The following is a 17,978-nucleotide window of genomic DNA, read 5'->3' on the forward strand; positions in this document are numbered from 1 at the left end:
AATAAAAGCGTTCGTTCATTATTTATTTTTTACCTTGGTTGGCAACAGCTGCAGCACCAGCAGCAGCAGCTTCAGGGTCCAAGTAGTAAGATGGCTTAATTGGCTTCAAGTTTTCGTCCAATTCAAAAACCAATGGAATACCAGTTGGGATGTTCAAACCAGCAATGTCGCTGTCTGAAATACCTTCCAAGTGCTTAACCAAAGCTCTCAAGGAGTTACCGTGAGCAGCCACCATAACAGTCTTACCGCTCAACAACTCCTTGGCAATGGAGTCTTGCCAGTATGGCAACATTCTATCAATTACAAGAGCCAAAGACTCGGTTTGAGGCAAAACATTTGGATCAACGTCAGCGTATCTTTCGTCACCCTTTTGAGAGTACTTAGAGTCCTCAGCAATGACTGGAGGTGGGACATCGAATGATCTTCTGTAGGTGTTGAACTTTTCTTCACCGAACTTAGCCAAGGTTTCAGCCTTGTCCTTACCTTGCAAGTCACCGTAATGTCTTTCATTCAATCTCCAAGATCTTTGCACAGGAATCCAGCTTCTTTCAGCCTTCAACAAAGCAATGTTGGCAGTTTGGATTGCTCTAGTCAACATAGAGGTAAACAAGATGTCTGGCTTAACATTGTGTTCCTTCAACAATTCACCGGCTCTAGCAGCTTCTTGTTCACCCTTGGCAGACAAAGTGACGTCCACCCAACCAGTGAACAAGTTCAATTCATTCCATTCTGATTGACCGTGTCTGACTAGAACTAGCTTTGGCATGTTTAAATTTAATGTATTTATTGAGTGTTGCGCTGATTTTAACGAAAAATAGAATTAACCAGTATAACAATGCTCGCAACAGCTCGAGAAAAAGCTCACGGTTATATATATGCTGGGGCCTTTTAAAGCCCCTTGAAGTAAAGTTCAACAAGACTCGTTTGGCACGTCACGCGATCCAGCATCCTGAACTTCCAGTTCAGGGCTTCCTAAAATTTAGTTGGCTGTAGGGTGGTCAAATAGATCACTAATAACGGGTGCAACACTACTATTCACGTCGGTAGCTTGCATGCTACGTCCAATCGTACGGAAAGCACGTGCTGCTGCGGTGCGCGTTACAGTGCTGCCAGCATAGCAGCTGAGTACAGCAACTTCAGGCCATGCAAGGGAACTATCCTCTTCATCGTGGCGAACGTTTTCCTTAGCGTCATTGAGATCATGGATATGGCAGCTTGAAGCCAAGAGAGCACCCACGCAACCGGACAAGGTGTCACCTTGTCCGCCTGGGCGCCGGGGGGATCCAGGTGTGTCATTTTTAACGTAAATGCCGCCTACAGCTCCATAAACGGTATCACTAGGTCCCTTTTCCAGGATAGTACAGTGGAGTTTGGCTGCAAGCTCGCTAGCATTTCGAACTTGCAGAGCCTGATTGGTACGGCGCATTTCCACCAAATTCGGTGTTAGTACGACTCTTCCTGGTTTAAATTGAGTAATTAGTTCCGTCATAGTGCGGCTGTAGTCCGGATGACTGAAGAGAAATAGGGCGTCTGCGTCGAGTATAACGGGTTTGTTTCCATCATGGCGCTCCACAATATAACGCAGCACATCAAGCGCAGTAGAAAGCATATTTGTATCCCTCCCCATACCAGGGCCCATGACGAGCACATCAATTCGATCGATTAGGGAACGAATCGATTCAGTTGGAACACTGTTATTATGTGAAAGAGTGTACGAATCCCGTAAGTAAGGATGTACCATAATGTTAGGTGAATAAGACTTAATTGCAGTAGCAGCACGCCATTCGCATATAATATGTACCATGTCAATGCCTGTTAAAGCTGCAGCATTCGCAGCAAAGTAAGGTGCGCCGGTGTATTCTTGGCAGCCGCCGACAACACATAATCTACCGTATTGACCTTTGTGCAAAGAATTGGATAACTTAGGAACGCAATTGTCTTTTGCTAGCTTTATGAGCTCCTGGTGAGATAGTTTAGGAATTTTAGAAAGCATACTGAGAATTTATTTTGCTGACTGAGGAGATGATACCGTTGAGCCCGTCAGCCAAGGAGGTCCTTTCTATTAACGTTCAAAATACGGGTAACTATGTATAAAAATAAAAATTCTAAATAGCTGCTCTCGGCCCCTTATATGCAACGGTAATCAAACAAACTTGCATTAATAATAGCTAGATGCCACCTCGTTTTTCATTTCCAGGTAGAAACGCCACAATTGCCCTTGGTACTGCTGCTTCCCTTGTTGCGGGATACATGTTCTATTCCTCCAACAGGAACGCTCAACTAAAGCGTAAAGAACCTGCCCCAATAACTTTCAAAGGAGACAATCAATGGTTAGACCTACCAATTACCAAGATTGAGCAACTTTCACACGATACAAGATGTTTTACGTTTGCTCTACCATCTGAAAAACATGTTACTGGTCTAATAACTGCTTCTGCATTATTGGCAAAGTTTGTAACCGCAAAAGGTTCGAATGTCATTAGGCCATACACCCCTGTCAGTAGTAACACTAGTACTGGTTCTTTTCAACTGGTTGTTAAGCACTACAATGGTGGTAAATTTACCACTCACTTGTTTGGCTTAAAGGAAAACGACACTGTCTCCTTCAAGGGTCCAATTGTTAAATGGCCTTGGAAGCAAAACTCTTACGATTCGGTTGTCATGATTGGAGCCGGTACTGGTATTACACCACTGTACCAAATGGTGCGTCATATAGTCACCGATCCTAAGGATAATACTAAGATTCACCTATTGTACGGTAACAAGACTCCTCAAGACATCTTATTGAAAAGGGAATTGGACGAGCTCAGTGCTAAGTATCCAGATCTACTAAAGGTTCATTATTTTGTCGACAAGCCAGACTCTTCTTTCAAGGGACATACCGGCTTTATAAGTAAGGAATACTTGAGCAAGAATATTCCAAGCCCAGATGAAAAGACCCAAGTTTTCGTATGCGGCCCACCTCCATTTATGAATGCTTACTCAGGTGCTAAGGTTTCTCCTTCCGATCAAGGTGATCTTACAGGTATCCTAAAGGAGCTCGGTTTTAAGAAGGACCAGGTATTCAAGTTTTAGACATTTTGGTTATGTATACGGGCCGTAAGAGCTCATTAAGTACTTTATTTAAAATCTCCAGAATAGAGAAATGTTTTAACTATATGTTCCGTCTGTATGGTTGGTGACTGAATTACGTCAGTTGTAGCTTCGGGAATTCGATAAGATTGCCAGTCGGTTACATTGGGTAACAGGATCCTTCTAGCGAGAGCTTCAAGGTCCGTTTTCGATAGTTTCTGATTCTTGGCACGCTGTGCTTCGGGATCGTTTTCAAGAAAGCGAAGTATAGCAACGAATTCTGGATCCCAGTATAGTGAGTTATCGTGAGAAGTAGGATGCTCGGAATTAATCGGAACTTCAATCATCTCAAGATGAGTTCTTTTGCCTCGCTTACATTTATCTAGAGCAAGAAAATTAGTCTGACTATCAATTTCTTCTTCGCCGCCACTGTCTGCGAGATCAAGCAGCAGCTCATCATCATTGATTATTGGAGATTTTGATCCTACTGCATGGTTAACGTTAGCTGTGAAACGTACATGAAGATGGGCACTGAGCCACCACGCAGGCTGCAATTGTGTTAAAAGCGTCCAACTCAATGGGGAACCTAGATTTCCTTTTTTAATATCCTCTGCAAAATGTGGCTTGTAGCGTAGTAGTTCCTTACAATTACCATAATTTTCGATACTTCGCGGCCAATCGTGGCTCATCATGACTTGCGGTTTAGTATTTTGTAGCAGTAACAATGGTAGAACATCACTAACTCGTACATGGTAGAGAGACCGCACAAATTCTGGCCATCGATTGGATATATCAGTTGAGGAGGTGGGGCGCGGTGGTGCCAGTACATCCCAATGCTTGTATATGCCGCTAAGGCCTCCTATACAAACACCACGGTACCACAGAACACTACTATAGCCCATATAGTAAATGTTTTCTGAAACCCAGCCACCGTAAGGTAAATTTACAAGCTGAGCGAAATTCTCATGGTTACCTCCAATGAAGATTGTGAGTACTGGGGCTACACGCTTACCAGAATAGTAGTCCGGGAAATCTCCTAACTTAATGTATTTCCTTGGAATGCTAATACTTGGATAGTCTTCTGGTGAACGAAGTGACTGGAAATCGCCCAAAACTAGAAGCAAATCAGGCTTTTCAGATAACGATTCCAATGATTTATATATCTCATTAAGCATACCATGGGCGCATCCTTGTACTGCAATATTAAGAGAAACTGACATATGCAACGAAGTTAAATATGGGAACTAGGTGAAGCAAACTTTATGACAAACACCTTCAATAAATACTTTTTTATGTTTAATAAATAGGTTGTTTTGCCTTTCAATAGAACTTCGAATAGAACGAATTCTTATAGACTAGATTTTGTTCAAATAACAAGTAAAGACAAAAACAAAATTACGTACCAATAATTAATAAGTTAGGAGTAACCATCGGTTTTTAGTATGATCTGATGGCAGGAGGTACCGATGGGCATTCGTTCTCATCTAATGTCTTGTAAATAACATTTCTGTATTTTAGCTCAACAGGGTCACCAGAACTTTTTTGCCATGACAATGTGTGTTTCATCCAGTTCTCATCATCTCTCTTAGGGTAATCCTCACGGGCGTGTGCTCCACGAGACTCCTTTCTCATTGCTGCTGATACAGCAGTTTGTTTAGCACAGGTTAATAAGTTTTGCAGTTCAAGTGTCTCTACTAGATCACTATTCCAAATCATAGAACGATCTTCAGTGCGAACATCAGAGAATGATTTATCAACGGCAGTAACGTTACGGACACCTTCATCTAGCGATTCTTGTGTACGGAAAACAGCAACATCGTTTTGCATAGAACGTTGCATGTTGAGACGGATCTCACTAGTGTGCTTTGAACCATTAGCAGTACGCATCTTTTCTAGGTTAGCAATAGATTCCTTACCAAGATCTGAAGGTACTGGCTTGTGGGGCAAACCAGGCTGCAATTTATCAGCAACAGTATGGACAACTGCACGACCAAAGACGACTAGATCCAACAAAGAGTTGGCACCCAATCTGTTAGCACCGTGAACGGACACACATGCAGCTTCACCACAGGCCATCAAACCTGGGATGGTCTTGTCTTCTCCAGTGTTCTCGTCGATAGTTAAGCACTCACCAGTCCAACGTGTTGGAATACCACCCATGTTGTAGTGGACAGTTGGCAACACAGGGATAGGTTCCTTAGTGACATCAACACCTGCAAAAATGTGTGCAGTCTCTGAGATACCAGGTAAACGCTCCTTCAAAACAGCAGGAGGCAAGTGAGACAATTGTAAATAAATATGGTCCTTTAGTGGACCGACACCACGACCTTCACGGATTTCCATGGTAATTGAACGAGAAACAACATCTCTGGAAGCCAAATCTTTAGCAGTTGGTGCATATCTCTCCATAAATCTTTCACCCTCGGAATTTAGCAAATAACCACCTTCACCACGAGCACCTTCTGTGATCAAACAACCTGAACCGTAGATACCCGATGGGTGGAATTGAACAAATTCCAAATCTTGCAATGGGAAACCGGCACGGGCTACCATACCGTTACCATCACCAGTACATGTGTGTGCAGAGGTACAAGAAAAGTACGCACGACCGTAACCTCCAGTAGCTAACACAGTCTGGTGCGCACGGAATCTGTGGATAGTACCATCCTCTTCATTGTAGGCAATTACACCAACAACTTCACCATTATGAGTCAATAAATCCATGGCAAAGTACTCAATGAAGAAATGCGTATCGTGGTTTAGCGCTTGGCCGTACAAAGTGTGTAACATGGCATGCCCAGTACGATCAGCAACAGCACAGGTACGGTACGCCTGTCCACCTTTACCAAATTCCTTGGATTGACCACCGAAAGCACGTTGGTAAATACGGCCTTCTTCTGTACGTGAGAAAGGCATACCAAAATGCTCCAACTCAATAATCGAGGCTGGTGCCTCACGGGTCATATAATGAATGGAATCTTGGTCTCCCAACCAATCTGACCCCTTAACAGTATCATACATGTGCCATCTCCAGTTATCCTTATGCATATTCCCTAATGCAGCATTGATACCACCTTGAGCGGCAACAGTGTGTGATCTAGTAGGGAATAACTTGGATATACAAGCTGTCTTGTAACCAGCCTCAGCCAAACCAAAAGCTGCACGTAAACCTGCACCTCCTGCACCAACAACGATACAGTCATATTCATGATCTACAATGTGATAATTGCCAAAACGGCTTGACTCACCTTCTGCATTAGGTGCAGTGGCATATTTTGCAACTTTGGAACTACTGAAATATCTTGCATAGTTGTTTGCCAACCTCGGTATAGATCTTTTAGCACTTAGCATGGCAAATTTCAAATATAATACGCTATCAATTGGCCTGCGTTAACCGGTAATACTTCCGCTTGTACAGCTATCTTAATACTTGTTTAGTACTTGCTTTGTACTTCTTTAACAGTGTCTAGCAATCCCTTTAAGTGTATCAACGAATAATCTTACACTATAGAAAATTTAACTTATTGGATGTTTCCCCGGCGAATCTTTCATTAACCCGTTTGAAGTTCCGGTCTACTCCGAGCCGCCGATTGGTCTATTCACAGGTGCCGACATCGGTGCCGTATCTGGTGACAAGAAATATTATTTCTTGAAGGTTACCCGGTGGGGCCCCGCAGACTGATTAAGTAACTAAAAATAAAAATATCCTTTTAATAAATATTTAAACGGTACCTTAAATATTGATTTGTAAGGCACTTCACGACATTGTAGTTTAGTTTTATAGTTCTTATGATGATCTGCAAATTTTAATGTCATCTTATCGACCCTCAATTCAGCTTTCAGGGAGTTTACCCTCCTCCCGAGCTTCTATGAATGTCGATTGGCAAAACCCGGATTCGACCATGGTTGAAATTGTTAATCGTCATTTGGCTACAGATACGCATAAATCTTTAAACTTACAAGGCGGTGATATTACTAGAGAAATTTATCGTTGGACTAATGAGCAGGCTCAAGATGGAGGATACGGAATCCCTATAACAGGAGCTGAGCGTTCTCCACGTAGGAGGTCGATGAGTTTTACAGGCTCGCAGGCAGATAAACCTACCCAACTGGGTCTTGGTGAAATGACTGCTAATGAAATGCTTGCTCCTAATGGTTTTCGTCGTAGTTATGTGCTTATGCGACAAAGACAGAAGCCAAATGCATTTACCCGTAATTTTATTGAGTTTCTAAGTCTGTATGGTCATTTTGCCGGAGAAGACCTTTCAGAAGAAGATGACGACGAAGATGGCATTAGCATTATGAGCCAAGTTGGCTTGGATGAGGAAGAAGGGGAGGAGACACCGCTTTTACGTCGCCGGCATGATAATGGTTCGGTGTTTAAAACAGTGCTATTACTTTTGAAATCATTTGTCGGGACTGGTGTGTTATTTTTGCCTAAGGGTTTTCATAATGGTGGTTGGTTATTTAGCATTATTTTGCTTATTATTTGCGGCGGGGTCTCTTATTTATGTTTTATGCTATTGATTAATACGAAAATGTTCGCTGGGGTGCATGGGTACGGTGACTTGGGCCGTAAATTGCATGGTGTGGCTTTACAAAGAATGATCCTATCATCTATCGCGCTGTCGCAGATTGGATTCTCCTCTGCATATATCGTTTTTACCGCCAGTAACTTGCAGGCCGTATTTAAGGCAATGTTTGGATGGGAGTATGTGATGTCTGTGTATATTTTCATCCAACTAATTATTTTCCTACCTTTAGCATTGACGAGGAACATTGCAAAATTATCAGGAACAGCCCTTGTTGCAGATGTTTTTATTCTCTTGGGACTATTCTATTTATATGGATACTGCTTCTACACCTTAGGACACCGTGGTATCCCTAGTGGATCCATGCTAATGTTCCATCCTGGAGACTGGACCTTATTTGTGGGGACAGCTATATTCACTTACGAAGGTGTTGGTCTTCTAATACCTATTCAGGAGTCCATGAAACATCCTGAAAAGTTTCCAAAATGTCTAGGATGGGTGTTACTCGCTGTGACCATATTATTTATTTCTTGTGGCATTCTTGGGTATGCTACTTTTGGGTCTGATATACAGACAGTTATTTTACTGAATTTTCCTGAACATGATGTTATGAGTAATGGCATACAATTCTTGTATGCTATGGCGATTCTCCTGTCTACACCTCTACAACTATTTCCCGCCATTAGAATCCTTGAAAATGGTATATTCCCCCAAAGTGCGTCTGGAAAGCACAATCCACGTATTAAATGGACCAAGAACTGGTTCCGAGCATTGATCGTCATGTTTAGTGTTCTTGTCGCCTGGCTAGGAGCAGACGATCTCGATAAATTCGTTTCACTTGTTGGTACTGTTGCATGCATCCCTTTGATATACATATACCCTCCAATTCTTCATTACCTGGCATTTAATAAATCTAAAACGGTTTCTAGTGCGTCTTTGTACGCGGATTTGGGATTGGCATGCCTGGGAGTTATCTTGATGATATATGCATCTTGTCAAACCATGTTACAATGGAGCAGATGAGAGGAACTCAAAAATAAAACAAGGACTATAAGATATTTTGAATCACATATTTAGACGTAATATTTAACGTTACAAACAATAGAACGTTATACCCATAGTTTGATATAATGAGGTCTACAGAATTATTGACCGTGCTCTATTATCAAGTGCATATATATTGGCCGGGTAATTTTTACGTAAAAGAAATTTGAATATACCGTTTTGCCACCCTTCTGTTATGATCTTAAATACAACAGTCTAAGCTTCACTTATTAGGTTGCACTCCTCTAATAGATAATTAGTTCATACATTTCAAATTATAATGCCTCCTAAGAAAGATTGGGAAAAATATAAGGCTCCAATAGAAACTGACGATGAGCAAAAACGTTCAGATGAAGATGTTAAACCCTTAAGTGAAGGTGATATCCAAGTGCTTAAAACATATGGTGCAGCACCATACGCTGCCAAATTAAAGTCTACTGAGAAAGACCTAAGGGATATTGAACAGCGCATAAAAGAAAAAGCTGGTGTGAAAGAAAGTGATACCGGTTTAGCTCCTTCACATCTTTGGGATATCATGGGCGATAGACAGAAATTAAGTGAAAGACATCCTCTACAAGTCGCAAGATGTACAAAGATTATTAAATCGGAACCATCGGGGGATAATCGAACAGCTGGGGAAGATGATGAAGATGCGAAATATGTTATTAATCTAAAACAAATTGCCAAGTTTGTCGTTGAATTAGGTGAGAGAGTCTCTCCAACAGATATTGAAGAGGGCATGAGAGTGGGTGTCGACAGATCTAAATATTTTATAGAATTGCCATTACCTCCTCGGATAGATCCTAGTGTGACTATGATGACCGTTGAAGAAAAGCCTGATGTTACTTACTCAGACGTTGGTGGTTGTAAAGAACAGATCGAAAAACTAAGAGAAGTCGTGGAATTGCCACTTTTGGCTCCAGAGAGATTCGCCACCTTAGGTATTGATCCTCCTAAAGGTATTCTATTATATGGTCCACCAGGTACAGGTAAGACTTTATGTGCTCGTGCTGTCGCTAATAGAACGGATGCAACGTTCATTAGGGTCATTGGTTCCGAATTGGTGCAGAAGTATGTTGGTGAAGGTGCCCGTATGGTTAGAGAATTATTCGAGATGGCGCGTACGAAGAAAGCATGCATTATTTTCTTTGATGAGGTTGATGCTATTGGTGGTGCTCGTTTCGATGATGGGGCTGGTGGTGACAACGAAGTGCAAAGGACCATGTTGGAACTAATTACTCAATTGGATGGTTTCGATCCCCGTGGTAACATCAAGGTGATGTTCGCAACTAACAGACCAAATACTTTAGATCCTGCATTATTAAGACCGGGAAGAATCGATCGTAAGGTCGAATTCTCGCTACCTGACATCGAAGGTCGTGCGAATATTTTCCGTATTCACACAAAATCAATGAGTGTAGAGCGCGGAATTAGATGGGAGTTAATCTCTAGACTATGTCCAAATTCAACGGGTGCCGAATTAAGATCCGTCTGTACTGAAGCAGGTATGTTTGCTATTCGGTCGAGACGAAAGGTTGCTACCGAGAAGGATTTCTTAAAGGCTGTGGACAAAGTTATTAACGGTTACAAGAGGTTCAGTTCGACTTCCCGTTACATGCAATATAATTGAACTAAAACAGGTGGTTTACGTACGTACACTTTTATAGAAGTGTAAGCATTTTTTAACTATAGTCCCCTACTATTCATATATGTTGCTGGATATATTATACAGACCGTGACATTGTTGTTATTCCCACCAGCTCACTAGACCCATGCCGTCTGTCTGACAACTGCCAACTAATGCATAGGCTGGAGGCTTTTCAAACTTCCTTCTTTCTTCTTCAGTTAAGTCTTCCTTCTCCTTCGCCTGCTCCTCCAGCTCTCTCTCCTTTGGTGATTTAGGCTTCACATCGAGAAATATCTCTTGTTCGATTCTAAAACGGATCTTTTCATTAATGTCAAAATACAATTTTGTCTCTTCGTCCATTGGCCAAACCCATGCAGTGTCTTCCACCGAATAATAGCAACCATCAAACAGCATATTTTTTGGAATAAATATATCCTCAAACAAACCAAGAAGAGAAACCTTTATTCCTTCTGCTGTACATTTGGATATCCAGCCTGTAATAATTTCACCAACAACTGGTTTGAAAACTAATGCTCTAAAAGTAACGTTAATATATGCTGCTCCATCCCCTGGCTTCAGTTGACCTTCATCTACCGCTAGCAAATCATAAACTGTAATGCAAAGCCCAACATGTGGGATCACTTTGTTAGCAAATTTATTATTCAATTGGTGTTTTGTTGCAGATATAGTATCCCTTCGGAATTGATCAGGTGGGATTCGAACCAGATCCCTGATCTTAGTTAGGATAAACATGTGCAGCCCTTTTAACGTAAATAATCTATAATATCGATGCAATGAGCGACTAATGAAAGTTCATAAATCAGGATCAGTTGAAAATTTTATGTGCGCTAATGAATTAATCCAGCGGCAAATGTACCTTAAAAAGCTTTGATATATACTATAGAGGAAGGAGAAAATAAGGTAAAATCCAGATAACTGAGTTACTTGAGCATTTTGTTTAAAAGCACTACTCTTAACTTCGTATACTACCAACATATTATTTAGTCTGAAATAAAATTAGCACGTGATTGTTTTGCAAATTTTCAAGAAAAGAAAGTTCCTGCTATAAGATCGAGCATCGCATGCGATGAGGTTGGACCGTAATGAACTGTACTATATAGAATATAACCAACCAAAGACATGTCTAAGTCCAGGTTTGATAAGAAAAACTCTCAAAAGTTTGCAGTCGTTTATAGACCTCACGACGATCCAAATTTTTATAACGACGATGCTGCGCAGCATATTTTGGTACCGGTAGGCATACCAAGTCAGACCAAAGCGACTCGTAAAAGTCCAACTTCGGTAAATCAAAAGAAGCTCAACGAGCATATGGGTGAAGCTAAACTGTATGGGATTAAATTTGATGATTCGAACTATGATTACACGCAGCATTTGAAACCTATTGGGGAAGATCCGAATAACTCTGTATTCATTCCATCCAATAAAACGTCTGATAAGGTTAAGAACACTAAGACGAATATTGAAGATATAATGGTAGAGCCTCAATACAAGCCTGAATCAGTAAAGCCAGTTGATTCGGTATTTATTAGAGGCGTAGCAAAGTTAGACTATTTGGAGAAAATGCAAGATACGCCTGACAAGCTACGTGGATTCCGTCCTGATATGAATCCCGCATTAAGGGAAGCTCTTGAGGCACTCGATGATGATGAATACGTTGTCAACGATGATATTGTAGTAAAAAATAATGAGGATGCGATCTCGAGCAACGCAGGGGAGGACGACGATATTTTCGGTGAGCTATTAGGTAGCGGTGTGGTCGAAGACAATGATGAATTTGAAACAGGCTTTGACGAATGGGACATTGAGAACTTGGACGAGTTTGAAGAACAGCACTACCGCGATGAGATGGCTCAATTCGACAAAGTAGAAACTCTGGGAGATTTGCATGAAATTGACATCGCAGCAGACGTGAGACGATTTAAGCAACAACAATCTAAACTGCACAGTGATGACTGGGATTCTGATGATAACTTTAGCGCCGCAGGAGCCGGCGAAGAAGACGAGACTCTGGACAGCTTGGGTGAGTTACCTTCCTTCAACAACAAACCTCAGAAGAACAGCAAGCGTAAAGATCGTCGTAAGAAGGGCGCCATGTCCGATATATCCGGGTTTTCGATGAGTTCCAGTGCAATTGCAAGAACCGAAGTCATGACAGTACTGGATGATCAATATGACCAAATCATTGGAGGTTACGAAAACTACGAGAAAGAGCTACAAGAAGATGAAGAAAACTATAAGCCGTTTGACATGTCCAATGAGCGTGCGGACTTTGAAAACCTCCTGGATGACTTCCTTGACAATTATGAATTAGAAAGCGGTGGTAGGAAGCTAGCAAAAAAGAATGCAGAGATGGAGAGATTAAAAGAAGCAGCGGATGAAGTTAGCAAAGGTAAACTTTCTATGAAAAGAAAAAATGAACGCAAAAAGCAGAAGCAAATTGGAGAACTCACAGGTAATCTGAAAAGTCTGAGGCTTTAAGTATCTATGCATATTGATTATACAAATTACCTAATTATTATCAACCACTATCGACCATAAAGCTATTATTTTTATAAGATGTGTATTATTTTCACGCCACGATCTCGCCTCCAAAAAAGGGGTTGAGATTAAGCATTCTAAAAATCAAGTTAAATGTTTAACTCTATTCATCCTTGTATACTCGTTATATATACAGAATTGTATTGTTAGCTATCTTCTACCATTATTAGTGTTAACAACAAATGTCAACTGAGATAGATGGATTAAAGGCGCAGATTGAAGAGTTGCAAGCTTTAGTTAAGAAGCAAAGCGTTTTGCTTTCGAAGACGGGCCATTCGGTGATGGAACTGCAACTACAAAATCAAAAAAAAGATATCAAGAATTTAGATGATAAATATCTGACAAAGGGTGGCAGTTCCAAATTGGATACTACAGATTTAGCAACAAATGATGATTTGGTGCAATTAGTTGGTGAACTTCAGGGGCAGTTGGATATTATGGAGGAACGGTCGATTAAGCGGCTTGTCAACTCTACTAAAACTGAGGCAAACGACTTTTTGGCGCCTGTACCTAATGCTGATGGTGAAATACCATCTGTTGAAGATGATGGAATATTTCCACGTACTTTAGGGGATTTTGAGAAGTTGGATAGTACTCAGTTGTACCAGTTAGCAAAGTTTTATGAATTATTAGCTCCAACATTAAAAGAACAGGAGAAATTTGAGGACTATTTAGAAGGTAAGGTCGAAAGTTTTCATATTAATAGCACAGCTATTGATGATGTGAAAAAAGAAGTAGAATCTTTATCCGAAGAGCAACTGGATGATATTTTTAATGATGTTGCCAGATACCTTGGAATTAAAAGTAGAAGAGGGACGTCGGTCTGGTAAAAATCTAGTTCTTATCGATAATGAAACAATAGTAAGAATAGTTTTAACAGCGCTTTAATTGCGGCCTTTATATTTTTTTTAGTTGGTACTTAGTTTTTATATATGTGTGGTGAGGCTTACGAAGTTCGGCTTCCACGCCTTGTTTATGCTATGCTTTGGCAGTAGTTAAGTTAAAACGCCTCTATTTAAGTTAGCCGTTAATGTTTCTCTTCTTTGAGGTACGATCTTCTTTAGAACTCACAAATGCACGTTTATTATTCAGGTCAGCCTTCTGTGGAGCTTGTAACTTCTTCACATTAGGGAGCAAGTCAGCCTCCTGATCTTTCAAGATCTTTCTCCACTCATACATCTTTCTATTGTATTGTTCTAGGTGCCAGTTTTTCCAGACTTGTCTGCCGTATACACTGTTCTTAACCTTAGTAGACTCCGAAGTTAACGCAGAAGCAATACGTTCCTTGTATAAGGTTAGACTACAAGTAAATTCCCAAAGTTTATCCATAATGTGTGAACCATAAGCATTACAAGCCATGTTAACAATGTCTTTGCAAAAGATGTTTAATAGTAATTTTCTCTTTACGGTTTCAACTCTACCGACCTGAAGTACACGCTCGACAACATGTGAGAATACACCATGGTAGCACATTTGTAACATACGTTCCTCTGGCAAGGCTAAGAGTGAATCGATGGTTATGTTTAGGAACTTGTCGTCAAGATCAATGAGACGTTCCAAAAATAGGGCCTTTCTCCTCTCTGTAGCAGTTGGCCAGTCATCTCTCGTATTCCCTAATGTGGAAGAACTTAATTGTAGACAACTTTCTAATATGTTCCTGTCTTCCACATTATCCGGATAGTACTTTTCAATTAACTGTTCAATGATTTCATTCTTTTTATAGTTGCCCTGGCTAATTGATGCATCTATAATCTCTGTTGCAAAGTCAATATTTGAGTTCAATAAGATGGACAGTTCAGGAACCAAATCATTTATAACTTTCCGCACTTCATTTTGATGCAGGGTTTTTAGTAGTGATTGGACAACATAGGCACCGGTAGTTTCTCTTTTTGCAAGTTTGACAATTCTGTCTTGCATATATAATCTATACAGCCTTTCAACGTATTTTACCCTGCTGAACCCTATAACTGTTTGTAGAAAATGTGAACCCACAGAGTCCGACAGCAAATACTCGACAAATGATTCCTCCTTTGGATCCTTCTCTTCTGTATTGGAAAACACTAGATGCCAGAATGAACGATCTCTGTCAAAGATTCCCTCTACCTGAATTATCAATTGATATACTGGTGAAGCAACCTTGTCGATGCATTGTTCTCTTACCTTAGTGATACATGATGGACTGATGTTACACCGATTTTCCAGTCCGATTTCAACACCGTTGGTCAGTTCTTTGTATAGTGTAGAGAGTAGAGTTTTTAACTCGCTTTTGAAAGAATCTGGAGTCCTGAATACCTTGTTGAAATCGTCGCTATCTTTCAAATCGACCATCTTACGAGCAATTTTCGATTTCTTAGAACGTAAAGTCGAGTTATTTTGAGTACTACTGGGCAACTTCTTAGAAGATAGAATTAAAATTAAAAGTCTCAGAACATGAGATGCATACTGATGGGTAATCATCATCCTTAGGTTCGGCTTTAATTCATTAACCATGAACAAAAATAAGTTTTCCATTGATGTAAACACCCCATCATTATCAGCTACCAATGTGTCATCAAATGTTGGTGTTAATAGTTCCCGTTCAACCAAAGCAGCGCTCCTAACCAGTAAAGTTTCCAACACATGGGAAGCGTACTTATGACAAGATATATTAAAGAAAAATCCATTAAATTTTTGAAATATTTCCTTCACCTGGCGGTCGTCGGTTTCCAATATAATACGTTCCATTAGCTTGGAGCAAATTTGAGATGTTGCTAACTTCAATTCCTTACCTTTACTTTCTTCTATAACAGTACTTATAAAATTCACCTTATCTTCCTCAGATTCAAAAGTATCAACCGCTAAGGTAGATTCAGCTTGCTTAAAGTATTCCAATTCCTGTACATCTAGTGTACCAAAAAACATATTGGGCTCACCGGTTCTTTCCTTAGAACTCACTTCAGCATTCAAACTAATGTCGTCATGATGGTTACCATCTGTTGAAGGTGCAAATTCATTTTTTTGCTGCTTTTTCAATAGGTTTCTTCCTCTCTGCTTAGCCATTGATTGAAAACTAAATTTGAGTAATAGTTATTAACTTGGCTTAACCGCTTATGTTAATTTACAACTTCATTATACAACCTCATGTCATCGCAACACTCAAATTTTCAGATTTTATGTTGTGATTTCTTTTGATTATATATACATATGTCATTATTTACGATCAGTTAAAAACAATACAGGTAATCTATATCTTGAGAGTACTCCTCATAACGGATGGCACTATAATATATTTACTACTACTTCACATGCACTTTTCAGTCCTCCTGATCCCAATTACCTGGTTTTGGACGTTGTGGTGCTGCAGGACCACCAGCTCTTTTAGCCATGATTATCTGATCAACTGATAGAACGGTTGTGGCAGCCTCGGTAGCTACGTTCACAGCGAACTTCTTCGCTGCGAGTAAATCGTAAATACCATTCTCCCTTATATCTATCAAACAGTCACTTGAATTTCCTTCAATATCAATGCCGTAGTGAAGCTTACTCAATTTCGTGCTTGCATCGTCACCCTCTACTTGAACATGGGCAGCGTAAAGATTAGGTAGAATCTCGTTAACGTTCAAACCAGCTGTTTCAGCTAATGTTCTTGGGAATATTTCAAAGGCGGCTGCAAATTGCTTAATAGCAAGTTGCATCAACCCTGGAGTCTTCTCGCCATAAGCTGTAATTCTAGCAACTAAGTCAATTTCGGTAGCACCAGCGCCTGGAAGCAGTTTCCCACCATCATGTTTCATCAAACCTTTCACTGCTGCAACACCTGCATCAATTGCTCTTTCAATATCCTCCAGGTTATTCTGAGTGGCACCTCTCAAAACTATGGTTGCAGTTCTAGTTGACTCCTCATTGCCTTGCTTGAACACCGTTACTCTATCACCACCAATTTCCATTGTCTTCACAGTTTCAACGATACCTACCTCCTCCGCAGTTGGAGCACCCAATCTTGGCATTGGGGTAGCACCACAAACTCTACAAATCCTTCTCAACTCAAACTTAGAAGGCACCTTCAAGGCCAATATACCATATCTGTTTAAATAGTGCAGTGCCAATTCCCCAATACCGCTACCAGCAATGACACATGCAACCCCTGCGTCTGCAATTTCCTTGATCATCGAATCTAGCTGCTTTTCCTCACCTATACTAAAGTCTAGCATTTCTTGAGCATTATGTAATAACACGGTACCCTTAGTTTCTGTATTAGAAATGTCAATTGGACAGGTGTAGACAGCTACTTTGTGCTTTTGACCTTCAGGTAGTGATTTAACATGTCCATCTGGTTCTCTGTTGAAAACCATACCCTTTACAACGGTAGAGTTTGCTAAAGAACTTCCCATAATTTTGACAACCCTGATAGAGTCGACATTGAAAAAGTTAGATTTGGTTGGCAATACGTAAGAAACAGCCTCAGAGACTAAGTCACTCAAGATATCTTCCGCGCCATATTGCTTAGAAGCGATCACAGGCTTAATAACTTTGATAAGCTCATTTTTGTCATGCTTATCAAGAACTTCTGCTACAACCATTTTATCCAATTCTTCAAATGTAAACTTCTTTGCCATATTGTAGCCCTGGATTATCTCAACTGGTGATAATCCTAACGCAATCAACTTCTCACTCGCATTCAATAACTCTCCCGCAAGAATCATAACATGATTGGTACCATCTCCTATATCAATTTTTTGTTGTTCTGTGCCCATAACCAGTACCTTAACTGCGGGATGAACAATTTCTAGCTCTCTTAGCATTGTAGCAGCGTCATTAGTAATAATATGCTTACCTAAATGGTTTACAATAATCTTATTTCTACCACATGGACCCATAGAAGTTAAACACATTTGGTGAATCTCACGGATTGCGGCAATGGACTTATGAATTTGGCCATCAGCGTTGGAGTAACTACTATAACCTTGCTTGAATAATCCAGCATTGGGGTTTTGAGGTAGCTTCAATGACATCTTTGGATTGAGTTATTAACTTTAATCTGCGATTGATAAAGTAAAGTGTATCCTTTGGCTACTATTACACTGTTCAGGTATTTCCTCAATGGTAATTGTCATAATTTTTGCCACCATAATTTGAAAAGTTCGAAAAAATGTCCGTGTGCGATG

The 17,978-nt window shown here is 40.4% G+C and overlaps 12 protein-coding genes across 12 annotated transcripts; 5 read left to right on the forward strand and 7 right to left on the reverse strand.

Moving 5' to 3' along the window:
* Nucleotides 1–22: 22 nt before the first annotated feature.
* On the reverse strand, nt 23–766 carry GPM1 (phosphoglycerate mutase GPM1; the record flags this gene model as incomplete). The annotated part of the gene is made up of 1 exon (XM_018133990.1): nt 23–766. One exon carries the CDS (start codon nt 764–766, stop codon nt 23–25), a length of 744 nt encoding a protein of 247 aa, XP_017989738.1.
* A 213-nt stretch (nt 767–979) lies between these two features.
* NNR2 (NADHX dehydratase) lies at nt 980–1,993 on the reverse strand (the record flags this gene model as incomplete). The annotated part of the gene is made up of 1 exon (XM_018133989.1): nt 980–1,993. One exon carries the CDS (start codon nt 1,991–1,993, stop codon nt 980–982), a length of 1,014 nt encoding a protein of 337 aa, XP_017989739.1.
* Nucleotides 1,994–2,172: 179 nt separating this feature from the next.
* On the forward strand, nt 2,173–3,075 carry MCR1 (cytochrome-b5 reductase; the record flags this gene model as incomplete). The annotated part of the gene is made up of 1 exon (XM_018133988.1): nt 2,173–3,075. The coding sequence occupies one exon, from the start codon at nt 2,173–2,175 to the stop codon at nt 3,073–3,075; it is 903 nt and encodes a 300-aa protein (XP_017989740.1).
* Nucleotides 3,076–3,119: 44 nt separating this feature from the next.
* On the reverse strand, nt 3,120–4,292 carry DBR1 (RNA lariat debranching enzyme; the record flags this gene model as incomplete). Its single annotated transcript, XM_018133987.1, has 1 exon — nt 3,120–4,292. One exon carries the CDS (start codon nt 4,290–4,292, stop codon nt 3,120–3,122), a length of 1,173 nt encoding a protein of 390 aa, XP_017989741.1.
* Nucleotides 4,293–4,509: 217 nt separating this feature from the next.
* Nucleotides 4,510–6,423, reverse strand: SDH1 (succinate dehydrogenase flavoprotein subunit SDH1; the record flags this gene model as incomplete). Its single annotated transcript, XM_018133986.1, has 1 exon — nt 4,510–6,423. One exon carries the CDS (start codon nt 6,421–6,423, stop codon nt 4,510–4,512), a length of 1,914 nt encoding a protein of 637 aa, XP_017989742.1.
* Nucleotides 6,424–6,881: 458 nt separating this feature from the next.
* On the forward strand, nt 6,882–8,627 carry AVT3 (Avt3p; the record flags this gene model as incomplete). Its single annotated transcript, XM_018133985.1, has 1 exon — nt 6,882–8,627. One exon carries the CDS (start codon nt 6,882–6,884, stop codon nt 8,625–8,627), a length of 1,746 nt encoding a protein of 581 aa, XP_017989743.1.
* Nucleotides 8,628–8,928: 301 nt separating this feature from the next.
* RPT1 (proteasome regulatory particle base subunit RPT1) lies at nt 8,929–10,278 on the forward strand (the record flags this gene model as incomplete). Its single annotated transcript, XM_018133984.1, has 1 exon — nt 8,929–10,278. One exon carries the CDS (start codon nt 8,929–8,931, stop codon nt 10,276–10,278), a length of 1,350 nt encoding a protein of 449 aa, XP_017989744.1.
* Nucleotides 10,279–10,395: 117 nt separating this feature from the next.
* Nucleotides 10,396–11,028, reverse strand: RPC25 (DNA-directed RNA polymerase III subunit RPC25; the record flags this gene model as incomplete). Its single annotated transcript, XM_018133983.1, has 1 exon — nt 10,396–11,028. One exon carries the CDS (start codon nt 11,026–11,028, stop codon nt 10,396–10,398), a length of 633 nt encoding a protein of 210 aa, XP_017989745.1.
* A 387-nt stretch (nt 11,029–11,415) lies between these two features.
* LTV1 (ribosome biogenesis protein LTV1) lies at nt 11,416–12,774 on the forward strand (the record flags this gene model as incomplete). Its single annotated transcript, XM_018133982.1, has 1 exon — nt 11,416–12,774. One exon carries the CDS (start codon nt 11,416–11,418, stop codon nt 12,772–12,774), a length of 1,359 nt encoding a protein of 452 aa, XP_017989746.1.
* Nucleotides 12,775–13,016: 242 nt separating this feature from the next.
* On the forward strand, nt 13,017–13,664 carry MRP8 (Mrp8p; the record flags this gene model as incomplete). The annotated part of the gene is made up of 1 exon (XM_018133981.1): nt 13,017–13,664. One exon carries the CDS (start codon nt 13,017–13,019, stop codon nt 13,662–13,664), a length of 648 nt encoding a protein of 215 aa, XP_017989747.1.
* Nucleotides 13,665–13,854: 190 nt separating this feature from the next.
* NOP9 (RNA-binding RNA processing protein NOP9) lies at nt 13,855–15,873 on the reverse strand (the record flags this gene model as incomplete). The annotated part of the gene is made up of 1 exon (XM_018133980.1): nt 13,855–15,873. The coding sequence occupies one exon, from the start codon at nt 15,871–15,873 to the stop codon at nt 13,855–13,857; it is 2,019 nt and encodes a 672-aa protein (XP_017989748.1).
* A 254-nt stretch (nt 15,874–16,127) lies between these two features.
* CCT8 (chaperonin-containing T-complex subunit CCT8) lies at nt 16,128–17,825 on the reverse strand (the record flags this gene model as incomplete). Its single annotated transcript, XM_018133979.1, has 1 exon — nt 16,128–17,825. One exon carries the CDS (start codon nt 17,823–17,825, stop codon nt 16,128–16,130), a length of 1,698 nt encoding a protein of 565 aa, XP_017989749.1.
* Nucleotides 17,826–17,978: the final 153 nt, after the last annotated feature.

This window comes from Eremothecium sinecaudum, chromosome VIII, assembly GCF_001548555.1.
Source record: "Eremothecium sinecaudum strain ATCC 58844 chromosome VIII, complete sequence".
NCBI lineage: Eukaryota > Fungi > Ascomycota > Saccharomycetes > Saccharomycetales > Saccharomycetaceae > Eremothecium > Eremothecium sinecaudum.